The sequence below is a fragment of the Aspergillus luchuensis genome, chromosome 8, assembly GCF_016861625.1.
Source record: "Aspergillus luchuensis IFO 4308 DNA, chromosome 8, nearly complete sequence".
NCBI lineage: Eukaryota > Fungi > Ascomycota > Eurotiomycetes > Eurotiales > Aspergillaceae > Aspergillus > Aspergillus luchuensis.
Genome location: NC_054856.1, coordinates 3,665,477 through 3,693,092, shown reverse-complemented (window position 1 = coordinate 3,693,092; position 27,616 = coordinate 3,665,477). Strand labels below are relative to the sequence as shown.

The following is a 27,616-nucleotide window of genomic DNA, read 5'->3' as shown; positions in this document are numbered from 1 at the left end:
GGTGTGCAGCATGCAGTTGAATCACTAACTGGGGAAGCAAATGTCGGCGTATCCAGGTCATTTCTCGCATGATTCGACATTAGTCGAATGGCTCATGTACAGACAGACCCTTGGCACATTTTCTATGTTCCTCATTGGACTGCAAGCCGATCCGCAACATTTGCCACAGGTGTGTTCCGAGATAAAGATGTCAAAAATATGTCACATAGGTTCGTCAACATCCCCTTTTTCTTTTTCTATTGTCTAGGTTCCTGGCTTCAAACGATGCCCCTGCAGGTACATCTAGATAATAGTAGATCGGCTGTATATATCTGCTGAACCGCATATGGCCAGCCACAATACTCTGCCAACAACTTACAATAGTCCTTGCTTGAATGAGCTTCAGTAAGGCCAGAATATCACCGAGACTTTAACAATACCCTAAACGATTATTCGCGCCTTCATAGCTATGGTCTTCATAGCTATGCACATGGATTACTTAATAAACGCAGAGCATGGGGATTGTAGCCTGAGGCAGAAAGAGCTAAAGCGCAGGGGAAATTGTGCTGCCTACGAATGAAAGGCGGATGAGCAAATAGTAGCCATTGCAGCTCCCACACATAGTATGAATATTGATAATTAAATACAAACTACTATTATCTTGAATAAAGCCCAAGCAGCTTGAAGAGTATAAGATTTCCGTATTAACAACGGGAGGGGGTGTACAGTCTTGTTAGACCGATAGCGGCAATTGGCATAATCTGTTGGGACAGTAATCTCTCCGTCGCTAGTCTGACTAGACGCGATATATTATTTTGGGTCTGGCGGTTAGTGCGCCGAGATAATTATACCAGCGGACCCATGATTCCCAAGTATACTCTGAGGTACACTTGAAAGGGTCGCCAGGCCATGAGAAGCCAGGCCATGAGTAGGAACGACTAACGGGAAAACTGCACTGGTAGCAGCGGCGGGCTGACTTTCTCCGCTGAAGGATTGCCTTCCTTGCTCGACCCTCCTCCCATAACTCGCTGCACAATCATTCGGAGAAGCGCCTACCGGGGCTCAAGCCTGCAGGCGAAGTGCCCTTGGACTCGCCCAATTTTTTGCCACCCAGTTTGAATACCTTGGTGACCTGTCGCCTGAAAGTGATCATAGGTATGAGCCACGCCCGTCCCCTTGTGTGTCTGAAGCTAGCTTAGCAAATGCAGACTGTCCTTATTATGTTTCCGAAGCAGGGTCCGATGGCTAGTACTACAGAGTCATCTGCTTACACCAGAGAATCTGCCCAGTAAGATGTGCACAAGAAGCTTCGGGCAGGGGAGTTTCAGGAACCCCAAAAAATAGTTCAGGACAACCTACTACGAAAAGTTCGAAGTACCTGTGAGAAATTATGGATCACCTTCATCACAGGCTTCAGGGTAACCCAGCCGAACATCAGGGGGACAATGGAGCCATTGGCGCTGGATTCGGATCCACCGGCGGGATCCTGCCCTCAACGGTGCACGTTCCCCGACGATGAATGGGGGCATACTTCTCACGTGATGTTCTCCGTACAGCCAGTAGACGCTATAGCAGTATTTTTCTTTTTCTCTTACTGCGTGTGGTGGTTGTCGCCGGATTACAGTTAAAGCAGCCAGATTGCTGAGTGGATTATATAAGTTTACGGTAAGCACAGTTCTTTACCGAATCCGAAATATGGCTTCAAAGAGAAGATCTTCGCTACACCAGACTTTAATTGATTGACTTCTTTCTCCAGAAATAACTAACATAAGGTTGTCCCTCTTATAGATGAGACAGACTTTTCCTGTAGTTTTCTGTTGTTGACGTAGACAAACACATATCTCATCATTATAAAGAAGGTCTACTTACCCGCCGACCGGGAAAAAGTGGAATACAGATCGAGTTTATGACCAAGACTGATATAAGGCAATTCGAAGAGGAAAGCAAAGAAGTGGAGATAGAATGTAAAGAAACGGAATAACGACACACATAAAGAATACTAACCTCTGCGATAGCTATCTATTACTAAGTAGGAGGTTACAAAGTTGAGTTTCCCGCTAAAGCAAGCAAAGGCGTCATGTTGCGAGGTAACATAAGTACGTCAACAACCGCACAAAAGTACTGTGCTTCTTACTACCAATGAGATCCACCCGGCAAGTTGCTCAGCCTCACCCTCCACGACCGAATCCATCGGGGTTGAGTTCAAGATTCTGCATTCTTTGACTGCCTGCTCACATTCACCGCCCGCCTCAGTCGCAGCGGCCCCCCTTGGTAAATATGGTATTATATTAACTAGATCCTCTGGATTCCCGCTGCTATCACCATGCACTATCAAACAAACAGCACGACACTTCTTCATCGATTCTCTCCCAGCTATTTCCGAGTACTTCTGTTACTCTCATAAGGCTATATCGATTCTTATAACAACCATCGTTCTTTTTGGAAGTACTCTTCTACTACCTACACAACATCCCCTTAAATAATGCAGAACGTCCCGGTCGGCAATTCGAGTCCCAGCGGGAATGCTGGTTATGTCCGCCATACTGCTACTAACACCATACCAGCCACTCCTCAAATTCAACCTGCAACAAGCCCTGGTCAACAACCAGGTAACAATGCGTACTTCAGCTCAGTACAAGTAGTAGACCCAGCAGCGGCATTCCCGTTCAACATCGACCCAGTTAACCAATATCTCGCTGGCTATCCGACCGCTATGGCCCCACCCCCTGCCATCAACAACTTCGACCCCAGTCAGCTTGCTCTTCCATTGGTTGCGTACCAGCCACGAGTGGAGATTCCAGAACAATTCTTCGTGAACCACCAACCCATGGCTCCCTTGCCGGAAGCTGCTGCGGGCCTACCCGCGCTCGGAGGTCTCAGGCAACAACCTCCGAGTATGACGTAAGTACAGAGACTCAAGTACTCAGGAGTTAATACTTTTCTACAATGGTCCAAATCTAATGATGCGAGATGCGAAACAGACCCCGAGATGCTCCCCTTCTCTGCAAATGGAAAGGCTGTACGCACACACGAACCTTTAGCCGGAAAGAAGAGTTGCTCCGACATGTCAAAAACATTCATATCGCTCCTCAATCTTACCCTTGCGAAGTTTGCGGTCGGCCATTCAACCAAGCGTACAATAGGACAGCCCATATGCGCAGTCGGCATTGGGTGGAATGGCTTTCGGGAATGTATCGTGCCTGAAGTTGAAGGGTTGGCTCGTACCTGATGGTCTTTCTTTCTTTTCGGGATTCTTTTGTACTGTGTCCATTTCTTATTTTTTATTTTTTCCTTTTCCGGTTCCCTTGTCTTTTTTTTTGTCTTAATTACATTTCGGGACTAGAGCATTTTAGATCATGTATAAATAATAAGGAGCACCGTTCCTAGTACTGCGCTAGCTGTGAACCGCGATCGGTGCCTTGCATATAAGGCCGACATCTGGGGATGTGGGTATTGTTAGCACTTAGCACATAATGAAGACATGAGTTTTGACCGTTAGTGAGACCAAAAAAAAAAAGAAGTAAGAGAAAAAAGAGAAAAAAGAGAAAAAAATTGAAAAAAATCCAACTAGGGAAGAAAAACATTGAGATCGCCTTGAGCCTTGCTTCCACCTTCATGCGCCCGTGACAAACCGAACGCCAAGTGAAAGTGAAGACATCTTCTCCGCGACACACTCTACCAATGAGAGTACATCGCTGGGCTGGGGCCGTTCAAGAGGTTAAACCCCTAGGCCATCTTCAGTCCATCCAGGGAATAAAATCGATCCGCTTAGTAACCAGTCTAGGCATGTGTCGGGTGGTGGGAGAAGGGCTACTGCCCAACACCGCGCCCCCATCTGGGGCGATATGATTGATGGGTTTGAGATGCAGGTAATCCGGATGATCTTTTTTTTTTTTCCTAATACAGATTTTAACTGTCAATTTCCAGACCACCCGTCGTCGTGCGCGAGGAAGATGATCCTGGTAGGTACATACGGAATAGTGGTCCTCCTATCAGCCAATATTTATCTCCCATTCCAACTAGTCTGGCGCCCCCAAAAAGCAAGCCATAGGTTAAAGAGGGTGGATTAACTGGCGGGCGTCGAGTGTAAGGCAAAGGGAGGAGAACGAGGTTCCGGGGTGTGGCATGCAGGAGTGTTTCAACTTCCAACTTCCCTCTGATTCAAACAGGGGGCCTACCATGGCGTCCTAAAAAAGTTGTTTAAGTGCCAGGGCGTTATCTAGCCCCCCCCCTCAAGGCTTCTACCAACCTTGGCGAGGGTAGTAATGGGTACCTAACGAGCGGTGAGAGCGCAGGTACAAACTACGTACAAAGAGTGAAGAAGGATAATAATCATTCTTACTTTTATTTCCATTGTCGTTCTTCTCTATTTCCCGTCTTCCCTGCATCCATTTTGTCTTTATTTTTTCCATTTCCGATTTTTCCTTTTTTTTTTTTTTTTTTTTTTTCCTTTTTTTTTTTTTTTTTTTTTCACCTTTTTGTTTTGTATTTCCCTTCCTGGTTTTTCCCTTCTTATGTTTCCATTTCTGTTTTTTCCAGATTTAATTTTTCCATTCCCCCCCCCCATTCTTATTTATTTCTATACCGTTTCAAATGGAAGATGCTGATAAGGTTCTGCTTTGAATGAACTGTACCCGGATAATGTTGGACCTGGACAACAGGTTACTTACTGCTACTACTATAGAAGACGCCCAGGCAAATGCCAGGGGGTCAATAGTAGTAGTAGGAGTAGTAGGAGTGGTAGGAGTGGTAGGAGTAGTAGTAATTTGGATTACCCTAATTCAGCGCAGCCAGGGCGCTCTTGCAGGGCGCCTGCGGCCGGAGCGTGCCTCAGGCTGCGAAATCTAGTACATACAGGACCCTATTCCCATCCGATAACCCCTCATAACCTTACAGTATCTCCACTGGGCAATACCGCGGGACTGCTCATCCTCGTGATTAGCGGAGACACCCATTGTCTTCGCCCGATCCCCCCGATCCCCGATGCATGAAGAAGATGGGCGGCGACACCAGCGACAAGAAAATGAAGAACGCAGAACAGCTCAATAGATTTGCGTCTTCACCGCTCGGGCGCGATGGATGAGCCCGAGGCGTAATGGCAGGCTTCGCCCTGGCTGCATCAAGTTTAGATGGTTAGTTCTGGATTTCAACAGGCCTTCAGATTAACACATCAACTTCTGTAGTTGTGGTGGGATAGCAGTCACCAAGGAACTCCAATCCCTGGCAGATTGCCCTAAGAAAAAAGAAAATACTATCTGGCCGACCAGCGCGAACATGATGTATCAAAGGGCAGCATTGATTAGATAACTGAAATGAACCCAAGGTGCTGGCGCGACACACATAGTACTTAAACCCAAGGATCTCCAAGGATCTCCGAGTCTCAATCGCATCACACTTGTCTACCAAGTTGAGACTGGTCCATATCCAAGGTCTTTAATATGCCTGAGGCTCCTAACAACAGTCCCTTTTCGAGGGCGAGTCGAGGCTCATCGTTCGCTCCTTCAACAACCCATCCTCTCAGAGCACCGCTATTGACCGACTACGCTGACCTCAATACGGGCCACCAGGGCCAAACTCCCTCTTATTCGACGACACCTACAATCTTCTTCAATACCACAGCTCCAAATAGCAACCATGGGGATGTCCAAGTCCACACCGACCATCAGATCTTCTGGCCCAGCGATGGACCAGCAATGTACTTGGCGCCGCCGATGCCAGCAACAATTCCAGGTACCATGCAGAGCAACACTCATGACCACCCCCATCCCTATACAGATATGTATCAGTTTTCCACCAGCATAGCACCGGAAGCATATTTCGGGTCTTTTGAAAACGTGGATCATGCGATCGTGGGGGTGGGATCGCTAGATCCGGGCTTCGGATCGATACCGCAAATGCAGGGGAACATTTCTGAGCCAAGGTATGTTAAAAGGCTTTAAATTCCTCGGAACAGAGCTGAAAAACCGCTAGACAAACTGGTCGACAATGTACGTGGCCGGGTTGCACATATACCCGGCCTTTCCGACGGCCAGGAGACCTGGCGAGACATGTGCGAACCATTCATGAAAACCCCCAAGCCTACCAGTGTCCAGAGTGTGAGCAGCGGTTCAACCGCAACGATAACATGCTTGAACATTGGCGGAGGGCTCATTACTGCCCGAATCTGGCAACGAGGCGTCACTGAAGGCTCTATTTTCCTTGTTGTCAGTGGCTGGCCTTCCATGACATTTGGGGGTAGGACGTTAGAGTGTATTTTCTTTCGTGATATGTTTTCTTATCCTTTTCCTTACTTTTTCTGCACTTTGCCTCAAATTATTTGCGGGAATACCCTGGTGTTGCATACCACACGCGGCGTTGTTCATTGCATGACAGGGTGCATTGCAGCTCTTCCGTTCTGCGGGCCTCCGACGCACGTTTTTCGTTCCTACTTGCATCTGATTTCTTGTTCATAGACTTGGCTGTTGTTTTACTGAGCGCAATCTGTGGCCATAACAGTCTAATACGTCATGCGGGATTGTATTACTTATCTCAATATTGGTTTCGGGTTTTCTTTGTATCTGGCTCTTTCGATGCGTGCACGTCTTTCCTTACGGCTGGGGTTGTTTTAGAGTTGTCTTCATCACATAATTTCAATCATCTTAGATATGGCGACGATTAGTTGGGTATCTTCAAAATATGAGGATATATATTCTGGAATTAAACATGATTTGCATCTGTTGCTAGAGGTCCCTGGCTGCGAAGGCGAACTCATTGAGAGATGGGAATGGGAAAGAGAGAGGCTGGCGGGGTCGAGATAGGAGAAATCTTTTTTCCGTGACTTGGACGCTCTTGGGCACATGACCAGCACTGCATAAGTAGGCTTGTAGCCACAGCCTCATAATCGTGATCCTTGTGGCTCGGACAAGACAGCTACCGCCTATTCTTCACCTTGCATACTTTTACTTTCCAATAATTCTCACCTGGTCTACAGTGTTCTCAATCCGTGGATAGAATGATACTTCGGCTAACAATACAGGAACTGTGGGATGCCAATCACCCAATCATACAGTAGAACGGTCTCGAGGATGATTTTATTAGCTGGGACACATGTCACGTGTAGGATGACAAAGAGTTTACAAGTTTCTTCTAATTTTCTGTTCTTCTTGTCCTTTATTTTGTCTTTCTTCTTAATGGGGATTATGTGTTTCTAAGAGTTATTTCTCCTCAGATCAATGCTGAAAAGCGGTTAGTACCAGTTAGCTACCCATGAGATGTGGTTATCGCAGTTAGACAGGTACTATCGGTGTCTTGCGCTGGTGTCAGGGATAGACCAACCAGTGTAAACAATGACATTATATCATCACAAACTACGGATGTATAGCGTGTAGATCTTATATCCAGACAAACTACTGCAAGGGCATCCAATGCGCTCAGTCAAATATCTCGAAATAAACTTCAGTTACACTTCCGCCTGCTGGAACAGGTCGTTGGCACGGCACAGCATATCGGATAGAATTCTAATTGGTCTGCCCATGTTGCTGGGTGGCTTTGAAAAGTCCAGACCAAGGGCAAATGGAGGGACGTCTTAGCTCCGCACGGCGGTCCCCATCGATGCGGGGTCATTAAGCAACTGATTGGGGCTGGAGTTCAGGGTCGATCAACGGACTAACGTGCAGCCAAGGCTGCGAAGGAATAGGTAAGCCTGTAGCATGGATTTTGAACAACGAGAAGACACCAGAAATGCAAATTCCCAATCAGTAGCTCTTGGAAGCGTTGAATGGTCTAGAGCGCTATGTCCAGTGCCGGTGACGCCATGGCTCCAAAAGACGGGATGAGCTACGCCACGTCGGAGCCGATGCCTGCGACATATTGTGCCTTGGGGGCAGCTGCCACTCACCGTCAAAAGTGCCCAGGACCATGGACTAGACCGATTTTGGATTTAGCCTTCGTATATTCAGAATATGCGGTGGGTGCCTTAGGAAAACACTCGATTTAGTTGACCATGCTATGATGGCAACTAGATACTATAATATTTGTATGGTAGAAGAGTCTCCATTATATCGCAGCTAAATGGCCAAGTGCCAATCCAAATAAATCAGATGGTCCAAAAGGTCCGAAGAAATGGGTTGTAGATTAAGTTTCTTTCTGATATCTCCGTACACAAAGACACGCCGAACCATGTCGGCCAGGGTGTCAAACCTTGAAAACTCTTTTTCCCATCCATCACTGGAGCCGCTGGTAGTTGGGTACCATTTCTGAGCCGTGGCGGTGCCTCTTCGGCCATGAGAGTTGCATGGACCCATGAGCCTCAGATGCAGCTTCCTTCGGTGCCCTGGCTACTGAGAGGGCCAGGGTGCCGCTTCATAGGCCATTCAGGTTACACCACCCACCATTCCTTCGACTTGAGACAGCCCGCATCAATGTACACGACTCCCACTACTGAGCCCCGAGCGATGATTGGCTACTGCGGAGGTGGAAGAGAGGCCTGGAGTGGGAGGGGGTACCTTTTCCACCCACCCTGGCCGAAGAAACCTCAGCTTCGGTCAGAGCAAGAACGTGAGGAGCTGATATCTGCCCTCTGTTGCTTCCAGCTGCTAGTCGTTTATTTCGTTCCAACCACCCGAGTTGACCTTCCATCTCCGAGGCCCCTCCGACTCGTATCGTGAACCCCCGAGAAGCCTAAGAAGGCGTGTCGCGTCCATCATGGAGCGACCTCTCTTTCCTTGGCCCACCAGCCTCACTGAAAGCCCCACGCTCACTGACCTCTCCGACCTTGATTATCCTGATGAGACCGATCACTATTTGAATACCACTGCGCAACCCGTCGCTGCTTCTGCAGGTCCGATGAGCTATGGTGCCGATATCTTGATGCTCCAGGATGGTGTCTACCTGCCTAGCTCTCAGGGAGCACCATACCAGCCAGCTATTCCAGAAAACAATACTCCTTTCTTGCAGAATGCCGTTGGCCAGTACACATACCCTGGACCCAGCAACTACCAGCCGAATACCTGGGTCAATCAGCAGCAGCCGGAATTGTTTAGTGGCGTCTTTGAATCAGTTGTGCCGACGCGTATGCAGGACCACGTGGATGACTTGACTCAGGGCTTGTATTCATCTGGAAGTGATGACATGATCGGACCAAGGTATGTCAATCGAAATCGACATGCTCACAGCGCCGTTCATACATGATCTGACTGCACGTTAGCGAGATTGACCTGCGATGTCATTGGCCGGGCTGCACGAGGGAGGACCCTTTCGGGAGAAAACAAGAACTCCAAAGACACCAAAAGTCCATCCATATCTATCCAGGGAAGTATCAGTGTCCGCATTGCCAGAGGCGGTTCAACCGAAAGGATAACATGTCTAAACATGTGGGTGCCTGCGATTCAAAAAAGGTAAAGTAATTCAACCACATAGTGGTTTCATATCGGTAGTTGGTTATCTCTCAAGAACACTGTTGCTTTCTCACCCGACCATACTCCTTTGCAGCTCTTTCTTGCCCTTGTTGCTGTTGGAGGAGGTGACCCTGTTATTAATCCCGGTCGGGTTATGCCCCGTGTTCGAACATCGTGGCTCTTTGATGGTTATCGTTCTTTCTCGCCTCTCAAACTCGCATAATAGTCAGCTAACATGTTTCTGCAGAAGAGGAAGAGCAACAGAGTGCGACGGAACCGTGGGAATACAAATCGTGGTGAAGGCAAAGGAAAGGGGCATAGTGCCATATTATCCTGATCGAGCTGGGTTACACGAGGCATAAGAAAGCCATTTTTTGGTGAGATGTGTCACACGAAGTAGCACAGTCCAGCGGGGTTAAACACCAAATATCTTCCGTTGCGAGTTTCGGAGGATATATGCCACATTCGCACATGAGCCACAGGGTTTTCTTTTGTCTCAGGGTTTCCTTTTCCTCTTTTACCGTTCCCCGACAACAGGTTGCTTAATTAGATTGTCCTTGCCTTCTTGATTGTCGTTGACTGGAACGGGGAGTTGAATACCAAATTGATCGTTCATCTTGATTGATACTGAATATTTCCTTCAAGTCATATGGGCGCTTGTTTGCAACTTGAGGTGGTGTTCTAATGTCTTTTTGTCTGGGAGGCCCTTCGAGGACATCAGTTTTCGAACAGTCAACTTTCTCGGTCGACAGAAAGTGAAACTTATCAGGAAGAGCTCAGGTAAGAAGATCAGTCTTATCAAATTGTGCCACTGCTGATGTTTCTGTGATCAAGAAAGATAAGATCGTGAAGCCCCCATGACCATCCGCGAGCGAGCCGTTTCTAGCACAGCACGAGGCCCAACATAGCGGACCGTAGGATTGTGGTGCCCATGTGGTTAAATAAGGAAGCCGTCTTCGCAACACCGGTCCTGTCGTGTTGTAGGGCTGAGATTTGCTGCACATTAGGGTTGATAATTGGTCGAATATGAATAGGGCGAGATGGTTACTTCTCACACACAACTTTACCTCGATAACGCCGTAATCGTGGAGTACACAAATATAAAGGAAGTAGGAGAGCTAACACGTCCAGAAACGTGTTGGATAACAGAGAGCCCCCGAACGTTTCTTGATAATGGCATGGGAACCCCAGTCTCGTAGAATATGGCAGGTTCCTCCGCTTTCTTACACTTCCCAGCCCCATCTTACACTATCTATTTTGCCTCCTTAGCGCAACCGTAATTCGATAGGAATACCCCTTAATTTGACTACACATAACATCTCCCACCGATTAACAAGATAAGCAACACACCCCAAGAAACCTTCCCGTCCTCAAGCTTAAGTATCAGCATGACACAAAGTGGACCGCGCTAAAAATCCTTCACGGTCTCGACCGAGCCAAAGTCCCGAACCGAACCAACAAAATAGATAAGCCTCTCTTAGGGTACACGGCAAGCTTCCCCTTGCCCTGATTGACACGGAGGTGCCACATGGGGCTTAGTTTCCGCGAATATGAGGTCTGAGCGGACATTGACTTTCGTCTAAGCGAGCTTACAATTGAGATCAGCATTGGGTATCGGGGGAGGCGATGGGGTTCGTCACGGCTGTAGCCGAAGGGTCTGGGTCTCGGTTAGAATTGGTGTCTGTAGTGTGTTTCACGTAGGGGGGATATGTAAGGTCCAATTTTGTCTGTTCGCTGTTATCTTTTACGAAAAAATCGAAGGGGGAGCATGGACGGAGGACAGATGAGGATGGATCTGGATGCGGATGGCTGGTCAGCTGCTACATTTGGTCGTATCTCTGTCCTTTTTCTTTATGACTACGCTTTGCGTGGCGTTTCCGGCTTTGTTTAGCTAAGACAAAACGACATCTCTGTGTCGAAGCAAGCGTTCTATAGTGGGGTTGGGCGAAAAGAAGGATCGCAGGCGTTCCGTGCCATTGTCTTTGCTCCAAACGGTGAAGTATTTACATCGGTAGCATCTTAATTAGCGGGCTAGAGCAAAAATCAGGATCCAGATTACAAGAAATTGGAATTATGTGTTTATAATGGTGATGTAGAGGATAGTAAGGTAATAAAATCATAAACACATTTTCAGCTATAGATACAGTTACGTCCTTGGCAGGATCCGACTTTTTCATACAGCAACTGAAGAAGTGAAGTATTTACATCAGAACATGAGAGTATCTTACTCGAGGTACTCGTTGGGCATGTACAGAGGCATTGAATCCTCCCAGATAGTATCTGTCACAAGGGTCTTGTTGGTACCATCGTAGTTCATGACCATGATCTGGCCGTACGGTTGGAAGGTGTCGTCGAAGAGAGCACTCTCATCCTTGAAGCCGTACATACCGGTGCTCCACATAATGCGGCCGTCCTGAGACCACACAGCGCTGTATATTTCATTAGCTTATGAGTGAGTGATAAGAGATAGGGAATAGACATACTGAGCATCGTTAGAAAGACTGTCAGTGACGCGGGTCAACTCGGATCCGTCAGGGCGGATGGTGTAGATATCGAAGCGATCCGCGTACCAGCGAGCGCCGTAGGACTCGGTCCAGTTGTTGTTGCGGGTGAAGACAATGCGCTCGCCGTCGGGGGACCAGCCGGGGGTGTTGTCCCAGCCGTCAGTGAGCTGGTGGGTCTTGCCGGTGGTGAAGTTCAGGATGTGCAGACCCAAGGGGGCCTCTGTAGCAAGGCTCCACTTGCGGTAGACGATGGCAGTTCCATCGGGAGACCAGGATGGGAAACCAGAGTTGTCGGATCCATCAGTCAGGTTGGTGTGCCAGGTACCGTTGGCGAAGGTGCGGTAGATCTTGGCGGTGTTTGTGGTGCGGCTGACGAACCAGGCTCCAAAGCCAGACACCAGCTCCGTGCCGTCGGGGTTCCAGGAGGGCTGGAAGGCACCAGAGTTACCTTCCAGGAGCCACTCGACCTCGGTGGAGTTGCTGATGTTGTAGATGTCGTAGGAATCGAGAGCATCAACAACGTCGGTATACAGAGGGGAAGAGTGGACCAGAGAGCCGTTGGCGCTGCCGAGGACCTTCTGGGTGGATGCGATGCGGTTGATGACGGTGTTATGCATGGGGAAGACATCCATGTAGCGATATTCCCAATCATTGTCGTAGCTCCAGAGCTCCAGGTCGGCAGCCTGCTGAGTCCAGTTGGGGATCCAGTAAACCAGCTTGGAGCCGTCAGGGGACCACCAAGGATCGCGAAGGTTGGTCAGGTTGAAGTTCTGGTGGCTGAAGTCAGGTTTGGTGTAGTGAATACCCTCGTCTCCGGCCTTGACCAAGTAGCCAATGTTGGTCGAGTTGCCAATGTAGTGCTGGCCGACCTTAGGGTAGCTACCGGAGGTGTGAGCAATGACGTTGGAGCCAGTCGCAAAGTCTACGCTGTAGATCTGTGCGGTGACAGCCTCCTGCTGGGCAGAAACACCATGGCAGCCGTAGGTGTTCTCAGTAGTCATGTTGTTGTAGATGATGCGCTTGCCATCGGGCGAGAACTGCGGGGTACCCAGCGAGTAACCATCCTGGCGGATAACGGTGCGGAAGTCACTGCCATCAGGGCGGACGGCGTACACCCCCAGAGTCTGGGTGTGCTCCCAGCCAGTACCATCGCTGTGGCCGGTCCAGTCGGTGTTGCGGTCGGAACTGAAGACAATCCACTCTCCGTCGGGAGACCAGGAGGGGCGGAAGTGACCAGTGGGCCAGGTGTTGTCGGCTCTGTTAGCCTCGGTATCGGTCAAGTTCTGGGCCTGTCCAGAGGTGAGGTCCTTGACCCAGATGTTGGTGGTGTAGTTGCCCTGAGTAGAAACGTAGGCCAGCTTGTTTCCATCGGGAGACAGAACACCGATGTCTTCAACAGAGTCCGTGGCCGCAAGTGTCTCCAGTCCCGAACCATCCACGCGAACACGGTACAGGTCCGACTGACCCGGACCGCGGCGCTCGCTGGTGAAGACAATCCACTCTCCGTCAGGAGACCATGTAGGGTGGTAGTCGAAAGCATTGGTCTGGTTGCCCATGAGCTGAGTGGCGTTAGTGCCATCGGCATTCGAGATCCATAACTGTCCTCCGGAAGGTCCAATGCGGTTCACTTGAGTCCGTAAGTACGTGAATCACTAGGGTCAATCAGGCAACCACTTACTGTAAAAGATACCCTTCTTGCCCTCAATCGGACCCCGACGGGCCAGCCCGGGGGTTTCTTTCGTAGAAGCAGCAGCGGCGTGCTTAGCATAGGGACAGCCCGCAGGAGCTGCAGCAGCAGCAGCGTTGTTGGCGCGCTCCGCGTACGGGCAGCCAGCAGCGGCCGAGCCGGCCACCAGGCCAGCCAAAGCAAAAGCAGCAGAAATACGCATGTCGCCTACCCAGTCAAGAACGGAAGAAGAGGATAGGTTGATGCGACTTGGCGAGAGATTGTCGTGAGAGACGATGTTCTTGTAGGACCTGAGAGGGAGGGATCTGCACCTTTAAGTATTGCTAGAACGACGGGGGAACCATCCTTCATCTCGGCTACTTGGACCGTGACAAACTCGGGGGTAGCAAAGCTCGCCAAGCCTCACTCTCCCCCAAGGTGTGGATTGGCTGGGCCCATCAGATAGGCGTAATTCGAATTCTAATCTATCCAAGTGGATCGGATCAACTTATCAATCAATAATGGGATCCGTTGGAGAGCAGGCGGAAGAAATCTATTCCAGCCCTGCAAATCTTGCAGAATTGGGTCAGCACTTGTTGGTAGTTGAGATCGTGGTATAGCTATGATCATATCGAGGCCCAATCAGCCTTGATCTATAGGAGTCGTATGCACTATCGATGAGACACATCACTCGCTATACCGCATGACATGGCCCAAGGGCAGCGACATACAGTAGTTAGAGACTCCCACGGGTCACCAGAACCCCTCTCCCACGCGAGATGAGCAGGTAACGATCAGCAAAACTTTCATCAGCACCGTGGTGCGGTTGTCGGACCCTCCTTCCCTGTTTTCGCCATTGTAGATGACGATCAATTATCTCCGGCTTGGCACGGCACGCCAGGCCCGTCTGTAGGACGTCGGCGCCTTGGCCGTTGGCTTGGCCCGTCCTCTAGCGACCCAAAAAGTAATCAATGCCGACCACGACCATTGGACGCCAGTATCGCCGAATTCATCTCTCGGATCTAACACAACTGCTGCCTCATCCCGTCTCGTCCCTCGCAGGCTGCAGGATGTCTAGCATCATCCTTTGTGCCAGCATAGGGCAGTGTTATCTATAGAAACTCCAATCGGACAACGGCTTCGTAATTGTCTGACCGCCAAATGGACCGGGGCCCTCACAATCAGCCCCACAGCTCCTTCCTGGTGCGTTCCAAAGGGATGTCGGAGCGTGTCCGCAGGAACGTTCCGACCACCGGCCGCCGTCGTATTACGTGCTGTGACCCTCTCTCCCATTGTCTTCCCGCCAGTCACAGGCGGGGTATGGGGTATTTTTTTGGGTGTGCACAAATCAAGACCCTCAATATGTGCACCTTCGGATTGTCCAGACTTCTTCATCGCGTTATGGTAGCGGGAGATGACCCATTCAACTCGCCAAATCTCCGTCTTGTATAATGGAAAATCGTGCTGACACACCTGCACACTAAGAAGAGGATGCAGATGTCGGAAATTAAGCCCTTCCACAAAAAGCTGCAGGGGACCGGAATAAGACGGGTTGTTGCTCTAGCGAAGATACCATCCGGACCCTAGATCCAATCCCCGTGTTGATTTTGTGAAAGGATTCAACTTACCTGCGCCACGCAGTCGCATTATTCCGAATTCATAGCTACCAACCGGATACGATATCCACAAGGTATACGGCCCTCGGTCGGAACTAACCAAAGCAGAAGGTTGGAAGCTCAAAGAACGTGGCCACGACACATAGTGATGTTTATCCAATTCGCTGTCGACACGGTTATCTCAATTATGTGAAGCTGGGAACAATAGCAGTCGACATTGAGATTAGAAAAGCTCTTAGTGGCGGACAAATTTAGAATACAGGCCGCTTCCGTGGCGCAGTGGAGGATCCAGGGCCACTTGCAGGGACATTATCAAGGTTTAATTGCGCTGCCTAGAATTACAGCAGACATCTTGTGTGCCATATTGAAGTGATTGAGATTGTCCTTGAGATAAGCACAGGGTCAATTGTGACTAACGTCACTATTTGGCAGCCGTGGTGTGAGACAAAATAGGTTTAACCTCCGTCACTGGTCAATTTTCGGTACACAGCGTGATCGCTACCTGCAAGTGAAGAAGGGCTACAAAACATAACATTCTGACAGCGAACATCACGCTACTTTTACCAAGTTGTACTGCCATCTATCTCTCATGATCAATTTTCACCGAACCGTTCTAGATTATTGTGTCTGGCTCAGTCATGAGCAGCAAAACGGGAGTCAAGAAACGCGAAACAGCGGAAACGATGATAGTCAGGCACCCGGGATTGAGTCGACGATACCTGCTGAATAAGGCTACTATCACATAATTAGCAACTCATGAAACTACCAGTGTAATCAGACCTTTTCGGTCCTCACACTTCGGGGATAAAAGTGGTCCTGCTTTGAATTCCTCGGCCCTTGAAAGGACGGCTCAAATTCAAGTGTGCGCTGATGACGCAATGATCTGCGCTCTCGTGGATCCACTCGATGCTTTGTTTCAACAGATTTTGCCCTCGAAACTTCTCACAACTGATGTTTCTGACGCGTTCTATGCCAACAGACTGTTCTGGTTGTGGATGGCTTCTGGCAATTGATCGTCGGAGTCAGGCAACAGTTGCGTGCACGCCGGGGGGACTAGTTTTCTAGCTGCTTCGCCGACGGATCAGTGCGGGTGCGGGTGAATAACCTTCTTCCACCCGCGTCTTCCCCACAGGCAACAACCAACATGCATTTGCAGCCACCCGCGACTGTTTCGCCTCATGCCTCATGCAATTCCTGGCACCGAACGTCACTGGAGAGCCTTCAATTCGCTTTGCAAAGGTCTCATGATATGTCTGATTACTATAAATAACTGTCGTATCCACCCAAGATCATATTGGTGTCAGTCAGAACAGAGCAACATGCACCTGTGTTCGAAAGTGACCATATCTGTCTGCTTACAGGGCTCTGCTAAATGTGCAGGTGAGCTTTTCCTACAGTTGTGTGATATCTTTCATATTTTTCTATGGCGATTCAGCGTGATGATGCCCGACAAGTGGTAATTGCAAATCAACACAAAGGAATTGTGCGACAAAACTTTCTGCCACACTGTTAACCCTCAATTAGTACGTCCCTATGCAAAACGGTACTTGAGACACGAATAAACTCGGTTAGCTTGTTCTGGGATATAATCCGAATGACTTTTATCGTTTAGACAACAAATAGCCGGATGAGAAATTCACCTCAAAAGATACATGTGCTCGTGCATTTCTATCAGCATAGTACTTCCATTTTTCGCATTCATATTCCTGATACACCAGATGACCTATTACGCTGCTGCGGAAATATATCTATCGGGATGACGGTGTCCGCCTCCAAGACAGCAAGAATGTAACAACATCTGACTTGTATACTTCGATACTGCCTACAGCGTCCAGAAACGTAAGGTTCGGTCAACATCGGGAACGATGAGAATCTTGAAATCGCTCGAGCAAGCCATTTCTCCGCGAGGACATCTGCTAATCTTATCATTAGGTCCCCGAGTAAATTGCTTTTTGAAGTTCGTATCTAAGTCATATACCTCAACCGTTCCCTCAAGTATCCGAAAAATCAATCTGTCACCGACAAACTGCGCACCCGCAATCGTCGCAAATTCTTGCATCATGAAATCATCGAATTTCAGAGACCACCGCTGTTTTTCTATCCCCGTGTACGGGTCCCACAGGCAGAGTGCACCGATCTCAAGCCCGCCGGCCAAAAACCTGCCATCCGGACTCCAGGACATGGAGCGACACCATGTAGGTATCTCGATACGTGAGACCTGCTGCGCCGTAGTGATATTGTAAATGTGAATGAGGTTTTCGCCGCCTCGGCTGACAGCCAAAAAATTAGAGTCTGGCGAGAAGGCACCACACCAAAGCTGGCCGCCCAAGGGTCCGATAGTATGAATTGATCTGCCGGATAGAACATCCCAAATCCGTGCTGTGCCGTCCCATGATATAGAAGCAGCAAGGGAGCTATCCGGGCTGATACCGATTCACAGGACACAGTCCGTGTGCCCATGTAGCTGGTGTCGAATTGACCTGGTATTCACATCCCAGAGGGTGACACAGGGGGAATATCGGCATTGGCCAGTGTAATAGTCGCTTGTCATATTTTGGACAACATAAACCATGGTTTTACCGTCGGGGCTGAAGGCTTGGCTTCCAAATGAACCCAAATCGCCTGGAAAACAATGCATGGAGCCGGTTTCGTCATGGTATGCAGCGAAGTTTGGTTGTTCCTCTTCCTCTTTCGGGGGAGGCATCTTCTTGCCGTTCTGAGCAAGCTCCCACACTATGATATAGCCATGAACTCCACCTTCATCTTCGCTTTGTGAGGATAATAAATACCGTGGCGCATCTGGCTGGTCGATGGAACCTCCACCTAGGGAAGGTGCAAAGGCGAGAGTAATTACCTCTCCTGGATGTCCACGCAACACATCGATCCGCTTCTTAGTGTCCACACGGAATATATGAATGTCATTTGCAATTCCCACGGCGACCAGCTGGTTGTCTGGACTTATAGCAGGGGTGGTCGCCTCCCCATCCAAGAAGATTTTCGCTTCCTCTTGTCCCCAGTGTTTTGGATGGCCATCCTCCCAAGTCGCCGGTACACCAGACAGGGAAGCGAAATCCGAACGGATGCAGTATTTCCAATGTCTGAGAAATTTGTGCTGGTCAATTTCATACTCATTCTCATCGCAGGACATGATGTCGTCTTCCTGCTCTAGAGAGCTAATTGACTGTGCATCTGAAGCCATCTTGTAACGAATTTGCGATTTCAAGAAAATGCGACAGACGGATAGAACAAAACGAAGTTAAGAGCTCTTATGTGTTTCAATATAACTCCACAGTGATGAGTCAGTGATAGTTTTGCCGCAGCCTAATAAATCAACGCTAGTTCATACGATTTCTTATCTACGGGTGGAAAGGCCACGTCTAACTGTTTTGCGCGCCAATCAAGTCCAGGTCATGCAAGGTAACATGCAACACAATAGCTCGAAAGCCTGCGACTACCAATTAACACCAAGCAGGCCAAGAAGCTCTCTTTATATGCTAACAATCCTTCGTCCTCAGAACAGTTTGTTATTACAACACTGGACTAGTAAGATGGCTTGTTTTGTGGACCAAAGCTGACGCGTCGTCTGTGACTCATCCTCACAGGTATAAAGGCTATCTAATGGATTCAAGGAATAGTCGGTTGCAAGAAGACCATTATAACCATGGCTTTGCGACAAATAGAGGAAAGATTGAAATGCACATTTAACTATCAGGGAGGCGTGTCTCTTTATCGTAAATACACCAATAAGCGATCTTAGAGTAAGCAGTAAACACTCATTAGCCCAAAAGTAACTCTTCTAATACACTGGTAGATATATACTATAATCAAACGGACATTCGAGGAATATCAAGGACGGTTACCTTGCGATTCAAAGTTCCACTCTTTCTGCTGGTCCAATTCTGCATCGGCTCATCAGTTAAAGTGTGATGTCATGCAAGATAAAAATTTTGATGTATGCCTCAGGCAGTCAAACAGACGAAGCGAAGGTGTCACATGACAGAATTTGCCAGACTCGGTCGGTCAAAGCGACTGATGTCTGCTTATACTACAGCACGTGGTGCTTTCATCTAATCTTTTTTAGGGTCCAATTGGCCAGACACACGGCAATGCAATTTCATATAGCCTATTCCCTATATTTCGTGTTCGCTTGGGTACGAGGCTGCATAAGTTCGTGTTTCAGGGACTCGGTGCTGATTCACAATCTAATCTCCGACCGCCGATGCCGAGAATCGGGACACGGACACATCACACTCATGGGGAAATCGCACTGCAGATCAGATAACAATGCCAAGAGATTAAACGAGAAGTGGAAGTCTGGGCATGGGTTGTCTGAGGTCAATATTCGCTCAGGGGATCTGGAGGTTTAATTGTCTCTCGCCAATTCCTTCCCTCCGTGACCGTTCAGGTAAGGAGCAGTCGGGACCATCCGCCGTTGATGGTTGGACGTCCAGGACAGTTTTAGGTAAACGAAGCCAGGGCTTTGTGTTCATCGAGTGCCCCGTGAATACGTGGAAAGGCTTTTTGGATGCTTTAGCCCCCGGCACTATCCGTCTGAGGGTCCTTGCACCTTATACGCTTCTATCACGTTTCCACACTGAGAGTCAAATTTGCAGCCAGATCCTCCCCATTTTGGTACTCTTAGAGAAGACCCCCAAAGTAGCCGTGTCTTCCGGTAACTTTCTGTGGCCATGCTGGGCCCTCCAGTAAATTACAAATGTAGGCAATGAGAGCATTATTGACTACGCATAATAGGCTATGTGATAAGAAGTATAACAAGGGTTCTGCCATAACATCAGGAGTCATGACTACACGCCTCACGGCTTGGCAACAAGAAACCCGAAGGACAGCATCGAAAGGTGTGATCATTTTTACCCACTTGTTCGAACTTTGGAACATACCAGTAATGATATTTGGGCTGATTTTTGGATAAGCGCAGACTGGAATGCCGTGGAAGGCGACAAAGGAATTTCCCACATCCTACCACTGGGGAATTCGGCCACTAAGAATGTCCATTATGCTGGGATTAGATACAGAGATAGGTGGGCTACGCTAATATGAAGGCAAGGCTGGCTTTCCGGCATTGTCCAAACTCAGCAACAGCGCTGCTGGATTGGGTCTTCGAATGCAAAATCAGAAGTCGGGTGAAACCGAGTCAAACTCAAATGTTCTTCACATGAGCCTTGGTGTAATAGCACCTAACTGTCCAGATGCGCCTTTCTGGATAAGCCTTGTTAGCACTATAGCCTCGTAGGAAAATTGTGAGACATATTAAAATATCCAATCTACCTGAGTATACACCCTCTAACTTGGTCAACTCTATACCTGTTCATCTACCAGTATCTCGAAATAGGGCTATTGCCAGTCAATACAAACGAAATGGATGGAAGAGGAATTGCTCATACCGTTGGTGTTAACCATGGAGAGTCTGCCGATCGTCGCTCCTCCATGGCGTCTCCTGGCAGCACCAAAGCATGCACCGCGACACTAGCGAGAGGAGTACCTGCTTCGACCAATGTTATGATTGGTTTGGATCCTATTGAGCAAAACGCCGACGATGCTCATCTCTGTCTCCCCAATGAACCACAGCTGATGGATATTACTGCGCTCTCAGATGGCTTTGGTTCTCCTATCCCTGCCACACAGTGGAATACTGTTGTCCCGGCAGCTGAACAGGGTCACACAAACTTTGGAGTGACAGCACAGCTCCAGGCTGACAATCTTCCCCAACACTCATTACAGCCGATGTCCCAATTCGGGCAATTTTCTCCACAAGCAAAGATGATGCATGGCGGCATCCGTCAGTCCCAACAGCTGCCCGATCTCAACATGCTGCGTGACCCAAAACCCGCTTACCAGCGTCATTCTTATCGAGAGGAGATAGAAGCAAGAAACGGTGGAATAAGACCTAATGATCTTCTGTTGACCACTCCCCTTACAAAAATCAGATGCTTAGTTAGAATCTGTGACAGGGTGTTCGACGATGAAGAGGAAGCGGACGATCATTTTCAACTCGATCACAACTACCCGGAAAATTGTGTCTGTCGGATCTGTCGCGATGCTTTTAGCAGCAGCTTCGAGAAGGGGCTGCATGACTACTATCATCACAGGAATGAAATTTGCAGGTTTAGTGTCTGAAAGGCTCTAGATAATTGATAATAAATCCTTTGGCATTCTATTCCCAGGTTGAGTATCATAAGTCTTGGATTTTTGGTCGATTGTTTCGGGTTCCCAACATTATCTTCCCCTGGCTCTCTAAATTGCTTGCTAGTTGGAGTGGACCCAGACCTACTCGGGAAACGGAAAATAGGAAGAATTAATGGAAGTAGACTAGAGAATTAGTCACAATCGCAATGACTATCAAATGAACAAAAATTCTCATTAAATGTATGTTTTTATGGCATCAGCCCTATAATTTCGTGTAGCGCGCGCCCAGATCTCCATTGTCAGTAGTGTCGAACTTGGACTCTGAGTGTAAAAAACATCGTGTGTTGGTCATTGGCTAATTGTCTCAACACACATTGTTGTCTCACATGTCCGGCATATCCATTAGATGACTCTTGAGGAGATGGCCCTGATAGGAGGTATTTCCCGCCCGATAAATGTCAATGTGAACTATCTCACCAACCTTGTAAACAGGTTCGTCTGCAATGTATCTTCAAAAACATGTCACTCGGATTCTGACTATTCGAGGTGTCTGAAAAGGGCGAGAGTAATTATACCGGCATCTGATGTGATAGTATGCTCTCCTGTAATAGCGCACAGTGACTAGATCCTCCAAAAAATGGAAGGCTACTTCTTACACATGCGTTTATGCTGGTAATTACCTATGTTAAGCTTCAGTATCTTCCCGAATTGTAATTGACAACGGATGGGCTTTTCGTGAAGTGGCAAAATCGTACTACATTTCCTTCCAATGTAAATCTAGCGTCAGTAGACGTAAGAATCATCGAATCTCAGTTTGCTCGTTACCTTAAGGAACATACCAACCTCACGTATACCTGGCATCGGGAATATCCCCAACCTAGTATTTGTTTACGGGAAAGTCCTAGAAGCCCCATGATGACCCTTTTATTGTACATGGGCCACCATTTATATAAGACCCTACATGTCTGCTCGAATTGGCAAGATAAACTCTTCTAGTGCTACAACCGGCGATACGCTTTCTAGTTACTAGTCTCTGCGAGCAGAACCCTACCCCATTGACGAATATCCTCACCTATCCAGTTGTATATTCAAGCGAAAATGCCTTCGTTTCTACCACTGTGGGACAAAAAGTCTGAAGGCTCGCCCTACAACCCTGAGAGCAACACACCTACTACCAATTGTCCAACCGAAGGTCAATGCGCTACCGATGAGAACGGAAGTCCCGCGAACCAACCAACTCCTGGTTATGATCTCGGAAGTGACGGGTCCCAACCTTTGATCCAAATCGAAGGAGAAGCCCCCCCTGGTGCCCCTGCTACCGACAATGCTTCAGCACCACCGCCCACTACCACCGCTGACCTTGCTCAAACTCAGCACGGTGATGCGGGAGGATGGCCTAGGACGGCATCACTGATTGATGCACTTCCGGAAGTCGAGACCAATGCTCCTGCAAATGAGCAAACCTCTGATATGGGAGGAACAAGGAGCCAACTACCTACATCTGTTCTGTCGGTTAGTTCTAAACCCTCACGCCCCTCTCTGACCCAGGCTGCTCCTCCACGCATACCATATGCGGGACCAGGTCGGCCCGAGGGCCCTGGCCTCTTCAGACCCTCAACGAGAGAAGAAAGTGACTATGTTCAACAGTTTCTGACCAACCAGGTACAGGCAGCGCAACACCCCCAAATCCGGCATCGCCGCGGTGCAGCGGTCCACAACGTCGATGCTGGAAATTTATTTGGGATGCCACGCCGTCAGGTGGAACGGACTGATTCCAGCGCGCTTCTCACTTCCGAGTCATCTACCGCCTCCGAATCTCCAAGCGAGGACCATCCAACAACTCAAGCCCGTAATACAGAGGGTAAAGATGTGTCCAGCCTTCAAGGGCCGCAAGACGAGTCAACTGCGGCCCTGGATTCGGGTGCTTCGAGTGTATACTCTGCAACACCACTACTACAGCTCGATGACACCCATGTCTGTGAAAATGCAGCTGGTAATACATCCGCCCCTCAGGCGGAACAGCTGGACTCACCCGAGTCCCAGACTACCGGTGCATCGATTGCTCAAGACGGATCATCTTTGCTTCAACCTTTGTTCAAAGCCAAATCTACCTGGCCAGCATTTGAATCAACTCCGGCTTATTCTAATGACTTGAGCAGTTTTTCCATGCCGTTCGAACTAAGCCACAGTGAACGCTTGCCGGGGGCGTATCTGTCCACCGATAGCCCAAATTCTGATGAGGAGCTTGGCTCTAGTGGGAATGAGCCCGCCACCAAGGCCCCGGAGAGCACAGCTAAACATGAGGATATGAATGCCTCTTCGTCGACACCTTCTCATATCCAGGACACCAGCAAGCCTTCGGACCCTTCTCCGAATGCCTGGCATAGCACGACTGAAGAGGGCTCTAATCCATATAGCTTCACAGTAACATGGTACGCTCCAGAATCCGAGTTCGAGTCCAGAAGTCAGTATTTCGATGCTCACAGTACCCTTGCTCGATCCTTGCCACAGAGCGAGCCCGAACAGTATGCACCTCTGCTGGGTACTGCAGCCCTTAGCCAGACAAGCCCTTCAAGCAAAGAGAGCGCCGAGGGTCAGGAGACGGCCGAAGATGCCTCTGAAAATCAGTCCAGCGAGCTGGACAGAGGAAAGAGCTCGGCACCTACTCGGAAGAACGACGGGCTGAATCTTGATGAGAGTAATCCAAATGAGTGTCCCCGCGACGAGATAACCCTCACAAACCAAGTGTACGTGGAAGACGATTCTCCTAGTGTCATATCCGAGAGCCTCCGGAGTAGGAGCGATTGACTCGATACTAGAGCCGAGTCCGATGACTGGTCCGTAGACGAGGACGAGGACGGGATGTTCTGCCACCCTCGTGATCTGATGGATCATCTCGAGCGTCTTCAACATCATGAACAACTTTGTCAGTCCCACAGAGCCGCAGTTCGGAAGGTTTCACTGTACGTGACCATGTTTGTGTATTTGATGGTTTTCCTCATCGCGTATCATTGGATACTGTTGACTGCCTAGAGTAACATTGCTCAGGCATACGCTCTTTTTACAATGCTTTCCTACTCCCAGTTTGCCCCATAATTTGCAAAGAGATTAGCTATTGGATGTAGTGAACTTTCTGGTAGCCATAAAAATGCCATCTGAATGTGACTAAACATTTTGCCAAAGGGTCATATAAATTCGTGTAAATCTGTAGCAAGTTCTCCTAGCCAGTTCACGTACAAGGCAGATCAGACTGTCTTCTATATTGTAATAGTCGGCTTGACCCCAGATTGTGCCGCCTTACACCCCAAAACACCGAGTGTTTGAGCCATTCTAGCCGTGTAGCAAATGACATGTTAAGTGGATCTCATCGATTTGGGCTTCAAACCCCACCGGGAACGCCGTAGCCGGATACCGTATCGTAGCGTAGAAATTCACTGTTATGGATGCCCTGGTGGCTAGAAAGCTAGGAGATATCGAGCTTCGTTGTAATCGGTCGTCCGATTGGTTTATGGATTTGCCATTATATCTGTCACTGGAGGAGCTTGGTCCTCATCAATGTTTTACCTGTCAGTAGAAGGATACGCCTCCGGCAAGCGTTCACTGTACCTTAGTTCAAGTGGCATAGCTAGCGAGGTGACAGAGAGAGATAACTCCCCACATGACATAAACCCGCAGTCTTCACGCAGTCGAATTCAAAGATCTTCCATGCAATCAATCGGGTCTGTCTTTATAAACAAGAAAAGAAAAGAAGAAACATCTAAACCGCCATCAGAGGTTTGGGGATGGTCATGTGTCCATGTGTAACAATGCTGGTTTCTCTCTATCATCCTACCCCACTAGATCGTGACACCAAGTATTCTTACGGTCGTCATTCTGCTCATTTCCCTTCTTGTTGTCAGTGATACCCTCAAAACTTCATCACACTCGGTGGTTCCGCATTCGGGCAAAGTGAAAGGACGCATTGACAAGCGAATTTTAGCGGCGAAGAGGCGTTAGAACGGAGTGGTACTCAGGCCACAATAGCAATGGACTATAAAACCCTTTGTCAGTGTGAAACGAACATATTGTGTGGCCTTGCTCACCTCAGTGATCAACAACCACTAATAGCAGGAACCTGAAAGCAATCAAGACCCCTATTTTGACGCATTCGCATCATTCGGATCCCCGTGTTTCTTCCTGTAATGATCCATCATGTTGTCCTTGCGAGTGTACGTTTTATGGCAATCTGTGCACGGGACGCGCGAGCCAGGTGTCATGTTATGGACGGTAGACACGTGTCGTTTCAAGTCAGAACGCGTACTGAATGATTTTCCACAATTTGCCTCCAAGCACAAGTGCCTCCTAGGAAAAGTCAGTATTTACATCAGAGAGGAAGACGTGGTTTATACGCTGGTTTACAGCTTGTTTCATGGTGCCCCCCCTGCGAGGGAGACACGGGTTGCAAGCCATTGGTGGGATTCTCATGGGCGACATCGTCCATGGGACGGTTGTCGGTTGTTTCAGCAGAGGAGCTCTGACCAATGCAGGCACTCGCGGCCCAGTCAGGGGTACATGAGACGGTGCCCTCCTCATGATCATCGATGTTCCCCGGCGTGAGAGATACAGATTGGGAGGCAGGGGTGGGATTCTCATGGGCGACATCGTCCATGGGCCAGTTGTCGGTTGTTTCAGCAAGGGCACTCGGATCAATACAGCCACTCGCGGCCCAGTCAGGGGTACATGAGAGGGTACACTCGTCATAATCGTGAATAGTGCCAAAGGGTAGCACAAGGGGATTCGAAGTGTCGGGACCGGTGAAGGTCCTGTCCGGGCTAATGCCAGGGAGGGACCAAGAAGTCGTAGTGTGGGCACTGCTGTGGTCAATATTGGTTGTGCCGCTGTGATCGAACTCCTGATCGTCGGCACCACTAGCGATGGTCGCAAAAGGATCGAATCTAGGTGCTCCGACCCGGTTTAAGTAGTCTTGACAAGGAGAGGTGTCCCCGTCCGAATGAGGAATAGTGGGTGGCATCTGATCGCCTGATCTGGAGGTAGGGCAAGTAGAGCTTGACGACCAATGACTAGATCCGCTGCCAGGAATATTGAGTGATATTGAGCAAGAATGAGGAGTATTGAGGCAAGGCGTCCTGTAGCCGGATGTTTGGCGGGGCTTGGGGTGGGGAAGGAATAGCTAGAAGCCTTCAAAATACTCAAGAGGTACGGCCAGTAGAAGCGGCTCGTAGGCTGTATATTTTTATCGAGAATACTACGCCTTCGTCGTGCCTTGACAGGTACCTTCTCCGTCGTCGGCCAATCATGATGTCCCGCTCGACACCCTCGAAGGCGCGGAAGTCCGTTCCGCCTGAACTTGGACTCTGTAGATTTGTTCCCGGGCCGCCTGTCTTTCCTGGCGCAGTCCGACTTTCAGACGTTGAACCAAGATTGTATGTTTTGATACGTGCCAGGGCTGTCAAGAGTTGTGTTATCCAACAGGCCTACCGAGCCGGGGGCGTGATGATCCGAGATCTTATCTCTTCATTAGATCTTCTGCTAATATGCGTGACCTTCGTCATACCCCAACTGAACCCTCCTCTCACTTACGTTGTCAAACAGCACACCATCACCAAAGAGAATCTACGCGCATTATGGCCTAGGACGTTGAAATACTTCATCAATGTCCTTGGTAGCTCTAACTGGCTAGTCCTTCCTGTTCCAGGCGCAAGGCGCAGTAGACACCCTCCGAGGGCCCCTCCATCGATTACAGTCATCAATCCTTGTTTAGTACACGTCATATCGATCGATCTTGTGAAGGGCAGACATTTGGACACGCAACCATGGAACGACGGAATTCTGATTCCAAGGCAGAACATCAAATGGCAACGGTCGCCGGATATCAGATAAGAGACCGTTATCGTGATGGCTTTCATTGTTTGATGCCCGCGCTACATTCTTTAAAATGCATGTTGGTGTATGGAGTGTGTCCCGCCTACCTGCACCGGCCCTGCATCCCCAAGCACGCGCTGGTGCGGGGCTCTGCTACTTAAGGCCGAGCAAATCAGAGCATCTCAGACGTACAAACAATTCGAATACGGGCAGTAAACATACTAACATCATCAGAAGGGCCGGTTAGGGACTCCTGTTCCCCACAGCCACGAAGGTTTCAATTCCTGGCTCCGATCAAACACGTGACATCACTACCCTGTGCACCCGGTTGGACGGACGGATCAGATCTCGCAAGCCCAGGACCAGGGCTTCAGCGGTGGGGTTACTGAGATATCGAAACCCAGAATCAACCTTTTCTACTTTAGGCGCTCGCCTCTCTTTTGCAGAAGAGTGTGGTAGGCTGAAACCCAT

General features: G+C 48.9%; 8 protein-coding genes across 8 annotated transcripts; 4 read left to right on the top strand and 4 right to left on the bottom strand.

The window, feature by feature from the left end:
* Nucleotides 1-2,461: 2,461 nt before the first annotated feature.
* AKAW2_81263A (uncharacterized protein) lies at nucleotides 2,462-2,884 on the top strand (the record flags this gene model as incomplete). The annotated part of the gene is made up of 1 exon (XM_041682375.1): nucleotides 2,462-2,884. The coding sequence occupies one exon, from the start codon at nucleotides 2,462-2,464 to the stop codon at nucleotides 2,882-2,884; it is 423 nt and encodes a 140-aa protein (XP_041549224.1).
* A 2,533-nt stretch (nucleotides 2,885-5,417) lies between these two features.
* Nucleotides 5,418-5,918, top strand: AKAW2_81262A (uncharacterized protein; the record flags this gene model as incomplete). Its single annotated transcript, XM_041682374.1, has 1 exon — nucleotides 5,418-5,918. The coding sequence occupies one exon, from the start codon at nucleotides 5,418-5,420 to the stop codon at nucleotides 5,916-5,918; it is 501 nt and encodes a 166-aa protein (XP_041549223.1).
* A 2,743-nt stretch (nucleotides 5,919-8,661) lies between these two features.
* AKAW2_81261A (uncharacterized protein) lies at nucleotides 8,662-9,147 on the top strand (the record flags this gene model as incomplete). The annotated part of the gene is made up of 1 exon (XM_041682373.1): nucleotides 8,662-9,147. The coding sequence occupies one exon, from the start codon at nucleotides 8,662-8,664 to the stop codon at nucleotides 9,145-9,147; it is 486 nt and encodes a 161-aa protein (XP_041549222.1).
* Nucleotides 9,148-11,577: 2,430 nt separating this feature from the next.
* Nucleotides 11,578-13,746, bottom strand: AKAW2_81260S (TolB family protein; the record flags this gene model as incomplete). The annotated part of the gene is made up of 3 exons (XM_041682372.1): nucleotides 11,578-11,782; nucleotides 11,837-13,484; nucleotides 13,536-13,746. The coding sequence occupies 3 exons, from the start codon at nucleotides 13,744-13,746 to the stop codon at nucleotides 11,578-11,580; spliced, it is 2,064 nt and encodes a 687-aa protein (XP_041549221.1).
* Nucleotides 13,747-16,961: 3,215 nt separating this feature from the next.
* Nucleotides 16,962-17,321, bottom strand: AKAW2_81259S (uncharacterized protein; the record flags this gene model as incomplete). Its single annotated transcript, XM_041682371.1, has 1 exon — nucleotides 16,962-17,321. The coding sequence occupies one exon, from the start codon at nucleotides 17,319-17,321 to the stop codon at nucleotides 16,962-16,964; it is 360 nt and encodes a 119-aa protein (XP_041549220.1).
* A 252-nt stretch (nucleotides 17,322-17,573) lies between these two features.
* Nucleotides 17,574-18,287, bottom strand: AKAW2_81258S (WD40 repeat domain-containing protein; the record flags this gene model as incomplete). Its single annotated transcript, XM_041682370.1, has 1 exon — nucleotides 17,574-18,287. One exon carries the CDS (start codon nucleotides 18,285-18,287, stop codon nucleotides 17,574-17,576), a length of 714 nt encoding a protein of 237 aa, XP_041549219.1.
* A 4,094-nt stretch (nucleotides 18,288-22,381) lies between these two features.
* Nucleotides 22,382-24,091, top strand: AKAW2_81257A (uncharacterized protein; the record flags this gene model as incomplete). The annotated part of the gene is made up of 1 exon (XM_041682369.1): nucleotides 22,382-24,091. The coding sequence occupies one exon, from the start codon at nucleotides 22,382-22,384 to the stop codon at nucleotides 24,089-24,091; it is 1,710 nt and encodes a 569-aa protein (XP_041549218.1).
* Nucleotides 24,092-25,416: 1,325 nt separating this feature from the next.
* On the bottom strand, nucleotides 25,417-26,294 carry AKAW2_81256S (uncharacterized protein; the record flags this gene model as incomplete). The annotated part of the gene is made up of 2 exons (XM_041682368.1): nucleotides 25,417-25,624; nucleotides 25,672-26,294. The coding sequence occupies 2 exons, from the start codon at nucleotides 26,292-26,294 to the stop codon at nucleotides 25,417-25,419; spliced, it is 831 nt and encodes a 276-aa protein (XP_041549217.1).
* Nucleotides 26,295-27,616: the final 1,322 nt, after the last annotated feature.